The following is a 10731-nucleotide window of genomic DNA, read 5'->3' on the forward strand; positions in this document are numbered from 1 at the left end:
GGTCTTGCAACAGGATAATGACCCAAAACACAGCTAAAACACTCAAGAAGAAAACATTGGACTATTCTGAAGTGGCCTTCTATGAGCCCTGACCTAAATCCTATTGAGCATATTTGGAAGGAGCTGAAACATGCCGTCTGGAAAAGGCACCCTTCAAGCCTGAGACAACAAGAGCAGTTTGCTCATGAGGAGTGGACCAAAACACCTGCTGAGAGGTGCAGAAGTCTCATTGACAGTTACAGAAATCGTTTGATTGCAGTGATTGTCTCAAAAGATTGTGCAACAAAATATTAAGTTAAAGGTATTCTTCTGATATTCAGAGTATCAAAAAAGAGTTTATCCTGCTTTTGTTGGATTAACTGTGTCTACTGTGCAGGGAAGACTGTCTACTAGGTTTTGGAGCATTGTTGTGAGGATTTGAATGCATTCTGCATCATAAGGGAGTAGTGAAGTCAGAATGTTGGTTGATCACCATCCAAACCTCATTTTCCCCAACTCCCCTAACTTATCCCAAAAGTACTGAATAGGGCAACACCACTGCTCCACAGCTCAATGCTAGGGGGCTTTATACCCCTCTACCACGCCAATGCCACGCCTGGCATTGGTGCCAGTAAGTTGAGGGTTATCTGCACAAGAGAGTCCTATTCTTTTGACAATGCTTCTTGACAGTTTAGTACTACAGACACTAAATTAGCCATACATATTAGGACATATAGTGTAAGTTAGAAACCTTGACAACAACAGGAATAAAAAAATTAATCCTTCTACCACTTATCAATCTGCTCCAACTCTGGTAGAAACATCCACACTCCCAGCAGGTCGGGCCCAGGGACAGTAACACTTTTCAGACTTTAGAACCATTGTTGAAGGTGGATGAGGAAGAGCTTCCTCCTGAACTGATCTTTAGCTGTATAGATGTTCAAATCAATATTTTAAGATTCTATAAGTCTGCTTTTCAACTCCTTACAGTTACAAATGATGTTTTTCTTCAAATGTGTTGTCCTCTTCTCCGTGGTTTGGTTGGTTCCTCTTTTTCTGGTAAGACTTCCTCAGAATTACTGCTCCTCCCACCAGCCTTTCTGACCACATATCAAAGTACAGTAAAAGGTATTACAAAATATTAAGATTAAGAAATTTACAGAACTTGTTCACCAGAATGTTGGTTTAGTTTAAAAATCCCCTCAGCCTCTACTTCTCTTGTTGTTTTATTATTAGATCTGATGAATCAGAGAGACAGTCAATCGGTGTGATGATCTCAAACACACACTGACATTTACATAAATGACCCTTCAAATACCTCACACACAGAATGAACAGGGCAGTGTGTTATTTTCAGCATTATTATACAGGTTTGCATTTATTTGATTTAGTAGAAACAGCAGGACTATGCATACATACATACATCATGCATTCAAAGCTGCCCACAGGACCTGCCAATGAAAGGGAAGGTTCTTATATGTCTCGACCATGATAGTTCAACAGTTAGAGCACTGGGTTATTAATGACCAGGTTATGGGTTCAACACCCAGCTTCAGCAAGCTCTCCAGGTGCTCGGCAATGGTTTAGTGTGTCTTCTGTAAGTTTGCTTCAATCCTGCTGGTTTTTATTTGTCATCCTCTGTGTATGTGTGTCTTTTTCTGTCTGGTTTGGTTGATTCCTGTTTTCTAGAAAGAGTCAGAGTAGCTAAACATAGAGCTGATGTGTTTAGTATGTACTCTCTTGTTAAGGCTGTTGTGATGCTGCAGCAATGCAATGACTATGACTATGGATATCTTGGAGACATACCTGTGCTGGCTGGATATACTGAGTTTTCATCTTGGCCCTTAAAACACAACTGATTTCTTAATGCTTTTTCTGGTTGGTTATGTCCCGGAAAAGCAAAAAAGTATATCTTAGCAAGTAAACTCCACCTAAATCTAGTCTACATATCTGATATTTCTCAATATTATTCAATTTGTACTTGTTTAAAGTAATTTTATCAACTGATCAACAGATCATTTATCTGGTTTCAAGCTTTATTTCTTGACCGAAGGTGAATTATCTGATATTTCTATAAATAAGCAAAATATCTGTACTAGAATAAGAAGACCCTATTAGTACATACAATCACTTAAAACACGAATAATATGTTTATATAAGTGAATAAGTCTTATAATATTACTACAACAATCTCAAAATGAGAAATATTTAGAGATATTTAGACCAGATTTAAGAGGCTTTTACTCTAAACAACACCTTTATATTTACATCAGGATTAAAAAGAAAAAACCTTATGCCTTCACAGAATGAAGCAGAAGATGAGAAGAAATGAAGATCTCCATTGTGTTTGGTGTGTTAGGAACTCTAGAACTCATCTATAGATCTAGAGGGAGGGTTTAAGAAGAGACACATTTACTGAGAGAGTGTGGTACACATCAGAGGACCTCACTGTGAGTTGAAGAGCTGTGTAGGTGTTGTCTTTAGCATTAGGGTGAGCATTCTGCTCAGGGCTGGTTAGAGAAGGTGTAGTGATCAAGCTGAATGAGGTTATGACAAGGTCTACACCTGTCAAATAGGTTCACTGAAAACACTTTTACTATAGGAGGTCAATCGTTCTGATTATGATTGACTGACTATAATCAGAAGCTCTGCTGTTTTTCATTAGAACAGAACCTTGGACAGCATCTCACCTTTTCACATCTCCAGCCCACAAACCTTACAGATACACTACCATCTGAAGGACATAGAGGGGTTGAGAGACTGATGGCCCTGAGACACACTTTGGAGACATGACTTAAGTGTTTCTTGCTAATATCTAATATCACTGTGTAGTTCAACCATTCCCAGAGTTTAGTGAAGAATGTGGACTTTACTCACATCTGACTCAGAGCAGTGGAGATCAGGGAGATGTTCAGACCATCCTACAGCACAGCTCCTTTTAAAGCACAGATTTCCTGCTGGTTGTATTTCACACTCCACTCTGCTCCAGAAGCTCCTGAAACATCTGATTACAGAGGCTGGAGCCCATCAGCTCTCTCCTCTCTAACTCCAGCAGCTACTGAACAACACTGAGCTGATTCTGAGAGAAACCACAAAGAGAGAAGAGCTCTGAGAGTCTTGCAGCAGGGTGAGGAAGGGGGTCGGAGAGAAGCAGGAATCAGCGGCTCTGAACAGCTGTAGTTCTAGTCAAGAACAGCTTAATGATCAGTTAAGCAGTGTATCACTACAGTAATGATGAAAGAGGTTGTAAGGGGAAATAAAGGGAGCTGGTGTAGTGATGGTGTTACAGTAGGATCTGCTGACTCACCAGAGTCTCATGTTCAGAGTTTCATGAGCAGAAACACCAGAGGAAGAGGAGGAGCCATTCTCCATGACCTCAATAGCCTACATGGTATCAAACAAGCAGAGGCTTTCTAAATGCTTTTGTAGGAACATATAAAGGTTTCTATTGCATTAGAAGGTGTTTTTTTTTATAAGTGATGATGCTCTTCAAGGACATATATTCACTATTACAAGATCCATTTCAAGATCCTGTGCCAAACTCTTGCTGTCATAAACTATGTTCAAACAGTCATTAAAGCTGATATTCTGAATGCAGATCTTTTTTTTTAGTTATTATATACAATTTCAAATTAAAGGTAAAAGTTCCATTTTAAAGTGTTTGCCTTTATAGTGTGTTTTGAAAGACTACATATAAAAAATGATAAAAATAGATTTAAACACACAATAGGAAAGATGATGAAGATACATTTATTCAGAAAATATATTAATGCTGAATATACATTTGCAGGAGGGTTCACACTTTGTAGAAATCTGTCACTTTAGGTAGTGTTGAATTGAGAACAGTCTTCATCACTACAAACCAATTTGTCCTTGACAGTTTTATGGTGTACCCTGGAGTTTTGCAATATGATGTCCCACAAGGCTTTGTTTTAGGCCCTAATAGGATTTTTTTTAAAGCTATATGACACAATGTTTTCAAAAGCTATTGTGCTTCCTGAAGCCAAGGCCTTTGCACTCCAGAGCTTCAGATATTAAAGAAGTTATTTTTGAGCTTCTTTTCAATTCCTAAGATAATTTACACTCAGATCACTGAACACTGTAAACATACACTTGATATCCGCAACCATCAAATTTAAACAAAGACTTGCTTTACTATTCAGTTATGATACAAAGCAAAAACAAGAAGGAAACAGTGGTGAAGGGTTGAACTGCATGTGATTAACATCCTTAAGTGTTTAACTGCCACACCTAACAGAAACTGTTACCAGAAACTGAGTCATCTAACAGGATGCATGTGATGTCTTTTTTGTACTGCAGCAGAAGACTTTTATCAGTTAAACTGTGAAATATTTGCATGTATAAAATTAGAGATGTGATGTGCTTCGTAGAGACTGCTGTCTGTGTCAGCATGCAAGACTTTAAGCATTTGCTTCTCTTCTACTGCTGCTGGATGAAGCAGTAATGATCACTGGTGAGTTGATCAGTTGATCATCTGATGTTGAGCAGTGGAAAATAAATATGATCAGATGTTATGACCAGACTGTAGAAGACCACAACACATAAAAGGGAATGCTACACGTGAATAGATATAGATACGGTAAGCTTTATTGAGGACTATCAAAAGAGTAAGGATCCTGATCCGAGGTCATCGAAGGTCTGAAAGCATACATTTGGACCAAAGCACTACCTTTATACTTTGACATGGTTCATATTTTTATTTACAGTAATAGCACTGAAACTTTTAAGCAACTATTAAATCAAGGTGGAATCTGGTAAATCAGAAAAGCTTAATGAACAAATACTTTTGAGACTAGTTTACCAAGGCTAGCAGGCTAGTAAGTGGTTAACTTACCAAGGCTAGCTACCAATATTTGTTGCCTTAACAGGTTTCTGCAACCAAGAATGAATACTTATTATTTTTTTTCATTTTTAACATCACATCAAATAAAGTGTATTTACCCACAAGCTAGCAGTGAGTGTCAGGTTTCTAGAAATCATCTGAACATATGCTGTACATATGCTGTCCTCCACGTAATGGAGGAATAAACAGTGCATACAGGGGGCGTGGTCTCAATAGCCCTTCAGTGTGTACACGTGCCTGGGATTGAGGAGCAGTTTTGGTATCATATCTAATTATTTTAGCTTTAAACTTTAAAAAATTGCATAATATTGCAACCCATATTAACAGTAAGCTGATGACCTACAGTTAGATAGATCAGAGCTGATTAAAGCTACTCCAGTCCTGTGTGGTGTTTGATGATGGCGTACTCCATATCAGGCTCCTCCTTACTGATGTTGATGTTGACATCAGAGGGAGAATCTGGGTTCTTCTGGAAACTGACAGTGGAGTAAGTGAGGTATTGGTCTTTGGGCGGTTGAACAGTGGAGTGGAGAGTTTTATCAGAGCTGTTAGCAGGTGAGGAAGCATCTGCAGAGGCATTCTCAGGTCTGGTGGGTTTTATCTCTTCATAGTCACTGACCACAGCAGGGACCTAAGAGTAGACAAGCATGAGAAGCTCAACCAATAAAACAGTATTAACAACCAACCAACCACACACACACACACACACAAACATACATATATATATATATTTAACAACTTACCTCTTTATTGCTAATGTGCTTCTTTCCGGACAGAGGAGTGAAGCCTGTGGATGTACAGAATGAACCTAAATCAAGCTCAGATAGACAGTATCTGTTGCTAGGTGGATGCTATGGTATTTTAGGTAGTTGCTGTGGTGTTGCTAGGTAGATGCAAAATGGTTCCTAAGTGTTGATTGGTGATTGTCATGCTTTTGTTAAGTAGTTACTATGGTGTTGTGATAATGTGGATGAGTGGATAATATGCCTTTTAGGTAAGTGGTTTTGCTATTATCCTGGGTGGTCATCTGGACATCTTTTGCTAAGTGACCACTATGTTTTGTTGCGACTGTTATGGTACACTAATGGTAGTGTTTCTAGAGCGTGCTGATAGGCTGCTATAGTAGTTGCTATTGTATTTCAGGTGGTTGCTAAGGTGTTTCAAATGCTTGCTAAGGTTCCGAGTTTTGCAGGGTTTTGTGGGTGTTATAGTGTTCCTAAGGTGTTTCTTACAAGGCAGTTCCTGGTCATGGTGTCTTGGTGTTTTTAGGGTGTTGCCAAGCAATTTTCATTGTACCCCATGAAGTTGTTTGGGTTGTTTTCAATGTTTCATATAGAGGATAAAAACCAGTACAAAAAAAAAAACTGTTGCTATAAGGAAACGTGAGTCTGATCAAAAAGATCAGATCAAACAATCAGATCAATCAAAACATGCAAAAGCCTTTAGTGTATCCCAGCTGGCCAGCACATAACAAGCTCTTGAACATGGCCTGACAGCAAGTGTAGTCTACGTGTAACTGTGTTCGTGTATCTAGGTGCAGATTACCTCGTCTCTTCTTGAATATCACAATAAAAAAGACCAGTGCTGCAATCAGCAGAAGAACCATACAGATGCTCGCAGTAATGGCAGCAGAAGAACCTGGAGCTGAGAGACGTGAAAACAATGAAACAAACATCTGCCCTGTTACCATGCTGAAAAGAATCTGGTTAAGATGGTTGACCAGTTTAGCTCTTGAGCTGCATACAAGGACATCCAGTAGTCATTTGAGTTTGATAGTTTAGCTGGCCTACCAGCATGACCAGCTTGGCTAGGCAAGAAGTATGACCAAGCTGGTTGACCTCCATGACCAGCATGAACAAGGTGGTTGACCAGCATTACTGATCTGTACCGGATCTTCTCCAGAGAGTCCTATCCTATTGGCAGTACTTCTTTACAGGGACTAGACAAGCTGTGAATGTGTAGTTTTTTTTTTTTTTTGTGTGTGTGTGTGTGTGTGTGTGTGTGCATTTGCATTGTATTGAATCTTTCCAAGGCCTTCAAGTTCAACTGTCTGTTCTTCCTACTTGTTAATGGGGTATTCATAGAAGTCTTTATCAAGTGAAATGCAAGCTTGAATGGGTTTTGGTCAGGTGGGTGACATGGCAATTACAGGACATTATACTTCTCCCCCCCAAAAAAGATCTTTGATTGTTTTCAAACTGCATTCTGGGTCAGTGTCCCTCAGCACTGCGTTAAAATAATAAGACATAATTGTGCTGTATTTACAGTGACACTGAATAACAGCTAATTATAATTGTTAAAAAATTAGTAACCCACTTGGAGTCATGGTCATTTGAGTGCTGATTAGGCAGCATGGTGCCAACAGGTTTAATGTTGATCTGCTCCAGAGAGTCCTATTCTATTGGCAGTACTTCTCTACAGAGACCAGAGAAGCTGTGTGTGTGCATTTGCACATCTGCCTCAGCAATGGGTGCAACATAAAGTAGCTAAGTGCATTCATTTGAAGGGATGTCCACAAAACATGTGGACATGGGACAGGATTGCTTATTGACAAGAAAGGAACATTGAAGGGATAGAGACAAGCAACATGTGGAAACACTGAGGAGCAGGTGGGATAAGGACGGCGACAAGAGACACAGAAACACAGATACTTGTAGTTGTGGACCTGGAAGGTTGTGGCAGATGTAAACAATGGAACAAGAGCAAATCAGATATTTAGTGGGAAATGAAACTAAGGGTGTAAAGGTACTTCTTTCATCTTATTATGAATGGCAGCAATCTGGAGTTTATAGCACCGGTCATTTGACAGGAACTGGGTACCAGTTGGTGGTTGGTGTGGCGCAACCGATAACCTGCCCCTACCTGCCAGTGAGCTGTTACACCATGTGGGAGACCAGGGTTCAATTCCCAGTCTGGGTGACTATGCTGCACTACACTGTTAACAGTCCTTGGGCAAGACTCCTAACACTGCATTGGCCCCCTTCTGTAATAAGAGGAACCTTGTAAGGAACCTAACAACTATAAAAAGCCCAATACCACTGAAGTATTGTAGAGGAATTGTGATGCTTATGGCTGTTTTTGAAGGATCTAGGAAACATTCAAGACTGCATAAAGCACATGATTTGAAAGCTGCTCTTCTAGCAGGACATTACAACTGTGGGTGAGCTGAACAGGAGTCCTATAGAGAGAAATGAAGACCCTGGGGGATCTGGAAAGACTCTGTGAAGACATTGCAGATTCCTTGATCTGGAGACTATTATCAGAATGAAGTAATCATATGTTAAGTTTTGGGCATAATATTGGAAAGGAAAGGGTGCACAAAGTCCACGAATGCCTCAATTTCTGCCTTATTAAATGTGCATCAATTCTTATTTTGAGGAGGAGCCCATGTGAAAGTGGGCAGGTGCTTGGTTAGAGTTTGTGATTGCAGGCATGACAAATAAAGGCTCTGCAGACTTTGAAATGAAAGTATTAGATACATACATTTTCACAATGAAGAAACCCTAACACACGTATGCAGCAAATTTGAAGGGATTAAGAACATCCCTAACCATTGCCAAACCAGGCTGTGTAAACATAGTTTAACAATGAATACAGTTAAATAATGAATACAACAACAAAAGGAGAATTTAATGGATCTCACTGGTAAGCTGTAGATGAATCTTGGTGAACAAGGTTTCATAATTTGAGGCACCGTCTTCCCTCGCCACTCCACAAGTATAAACTCCTCCATCCTCTTCTCTCACATCTCTGATTCTCACACTGATGACTTTAGAGCTTCTGTCGTCAGAGATGGAGAATCTGTCTTTCTGAGACTCTGAGGTACGGATCACTTCTGTATAATTTTGATCTTTTTCTTTGAAGAAGAACTTGGTCTTGTTCTGAAACTCCTCTGGATAGGAACAGCTGATGGTGACGGTCTGTCCCAGATAATTAGTCACAGTTGTTGGTGCTGAACAGCATGGATCTGTCAATCAATCACAATTATCCTTTCCAATAATTCTAGGTGGAGTATCTGAAGGAGCTTGCAGAACATCAGCACCTACAAATGAGCAGCTTTAAAGATTTTTTTTATATCAAATTAGTAGGACTTTCTGACCTGTTTTCACTTCCAGCTTTATAGTATGGCTCCACTCTCCTGTTTCTCCACACATATATAATCCAGCATCCTCTGAACTCAGGTCTCTGTAGATCACTGTAAGAACTCCAGAATATGCAAAGAGAGAAACTCTGCCTTTATGATCCCACGTATTCGTTGATACATCAGGGCTCAGATACACACACTGTTGTGCTGATCCCTTACAGAAATACCCATTGTATCCTCTAGTGTTATTGTATGTGCAGTAGATCATGACACTGCCTCCTGAGTAGCCAATCACATCAAAGCTGCCCACAAGACCTGCCAATCAAAGTGAAGATTCTCCTTCATTAAGATACCTCCAATGGTCTCACATTTACAGTTCAGAAGAACTGCAGCAACGTGTTTATAAACACACATCAAACTGAACACTGCATCTTATCCGTGTTTGAAGTAGCATAAACAACTGACCTGGGATCAGGTAGAAGGTGAGGATGAGGAAGATCTTCATCTAGAAATGAATTTTAACTTCACAGATGTTCACACCAACTCCACTCCACTGTATTTATCCTCTGTTTAAGTTTTCTGTTCTTAAACTTTACTCTTCTTCGTAATGAGCTGTTCTCAGTGTGTGAGAGAGTCCGTCTTCTCCTGTGTCTGGTGTCGTGGTTTCTGCTTTACAGGAAGTTCGAGTTGTTCATACACAGCTCCTCCCTCCAGCATCACTGACCACAAGCCGAACACAAGAGAATGTTGAGAAAGGAGCTCCTGAACACAGTTAGACATATAGTGAGTTTAATCTACTGCAACTGTTGAAGGAATTGAATTAGTCTGTACAGTTAGAGCTAGTGTAAAGTTATAAGAACATGTCGTGCAAATTTAGAGCATGCAGACACAGCCTTTATATGATTTAATATGATGTTGTTTTTAAAATTTGAGATTAACCTAGCTACACAATATGGACAAAAGTATTGGGACACCTGCTCATTTATTATTTCTTCTGAAATCAAAGGTATTAGAAAGTCTTCTTCCCTGGACAGTAGAGAAGCAGGAGAAACTTATTAGATGTTGGACTTCAGCATTGCTGTGAGGATTTGATTGCATTCAGTGACAAGACCATTAGTGGGGTCAGAATGTTGGATAATCACCACTCCATTTCATCATCCCTAGCTCCCCAACTCAACCCAAACGTATGGGATGAAGCTTCATTCCAGAGAACACATTTTTTCCACTGCTCCACAGCTCAATGCTGGGGGGCTTTATACCCATCAGGCTTTGCCTGGCATTATTAGGCAGCATGGTGCCAATAGGTTCATGTTCATCAGGTCCAGAAAGTTCTATTCTATTGGCAGTACTTCTTCTATACAGGACTAGATAAAAAAACAAACAAACAAAAAAAAAAACTCCTACCACTTAGCAGTCTGCTCCAGCTCTGGAAGGAACACTCTTCCAGCAGGTCGGACCCAGGGTCAGTAACACGTTTCAGACTTCAGAACCATTGTTGAAGGTGGATGAGGTAGAGCTTCATCCTGAACTGATCTTCAGCTGTACAGACGTTCAAATCAATATTGTAACATTCTCCAAGTCTGCTTTTCACCTCCTTACAGTTAAATTCTGCTTTTTCCTCTTCTCTCTGGTTTGATTGGTTCCCCTTTTCTCGTAAGAGTCCCTCGGATCGGAGCTCCTCACACGAACATCGGCGACCACATACCAAAATATAGTAACAGGATATTGAGTAATTTTTGTGATGTCATACTCCTATACATTCACAGAACCTGTTTACTAAAACATTAGTTTAGTTGGAAAAAAA

The 10731-nt window shown here is 39.8% G+C and overlaps 1 protein-coding gene across 1 annotated transcript; it reads right to left on the bottom strand.

Moving 5' to 3' along the window:
• Positions 1 to 4269: 4269 nt before the first annotated feature.
• LOC140535691 (polymeric immunoglobulin receptor-like) lies at positions 4270 to 9565 on the bottom strand. Its single transcript, XM_072657134.1, has 6 exons — positions 9393 to 9565; positions 8943 to 9242; positions 8487 to 8810; positions 6389 to 6487; positions 5587 to 5630; positions 4270 to 5474 (listed from the first exon to the last, which is right to left on the bottom strand). Exons 1-6 carry the CDS (start codon positions 9430 to 9432, stop codon positions 5214 to 5216), a joined length of 1068 nt encoding a protein of 355 aa, XP_072513235.1. The 5' UTR covers positions 9433 to 9565; the 3' UTR covers positions 4270 to 5213.
• Positions 9566 to 10731: the final 1166 nt, after the last annotated feature.

Source organism: Salminus brasiliensis, chromosome 15 (assembly GCF_030463535.1).
Source record: "Salminus brasiliensis chromosome 15, fSalBra1.hap2, whole genome shotgun sequence".
Classification (NCBI taxonomy): Eukaryota; Metazoa; Chordata; class Actinopteri; order Characiformes; family Bryconidae; genus Salminus; species Salminus brasiliensis.

What these genes read in the sequence shown, in the direction of transcription:
- LOC140535691 (XM_072657134.1), bottom strand. Translation starts at nt 9,432, where the DNA reads ATGAAGATCTTCCTCATCCTCACCTTCTACCTGATCCCAG. An exon ending in GATTCATCTACAGCTTACCA is followed by an intron (nt 6,488 to 8,486) that starts GTGAGATCCATT and finishes CACGTCTCTCAG; the next exon opens with CTCCAGGTTCTTCTGCTGCC. An exon ending in AGCACATTAGCAATAAAGAG is followed by an intron (nt 5,475 to 5,586) that starts GTAAGTTGTTAA and finishes GTCTACTCTTAG; the next exon opens with GTCCCTGCTGTGGTCAGTGA.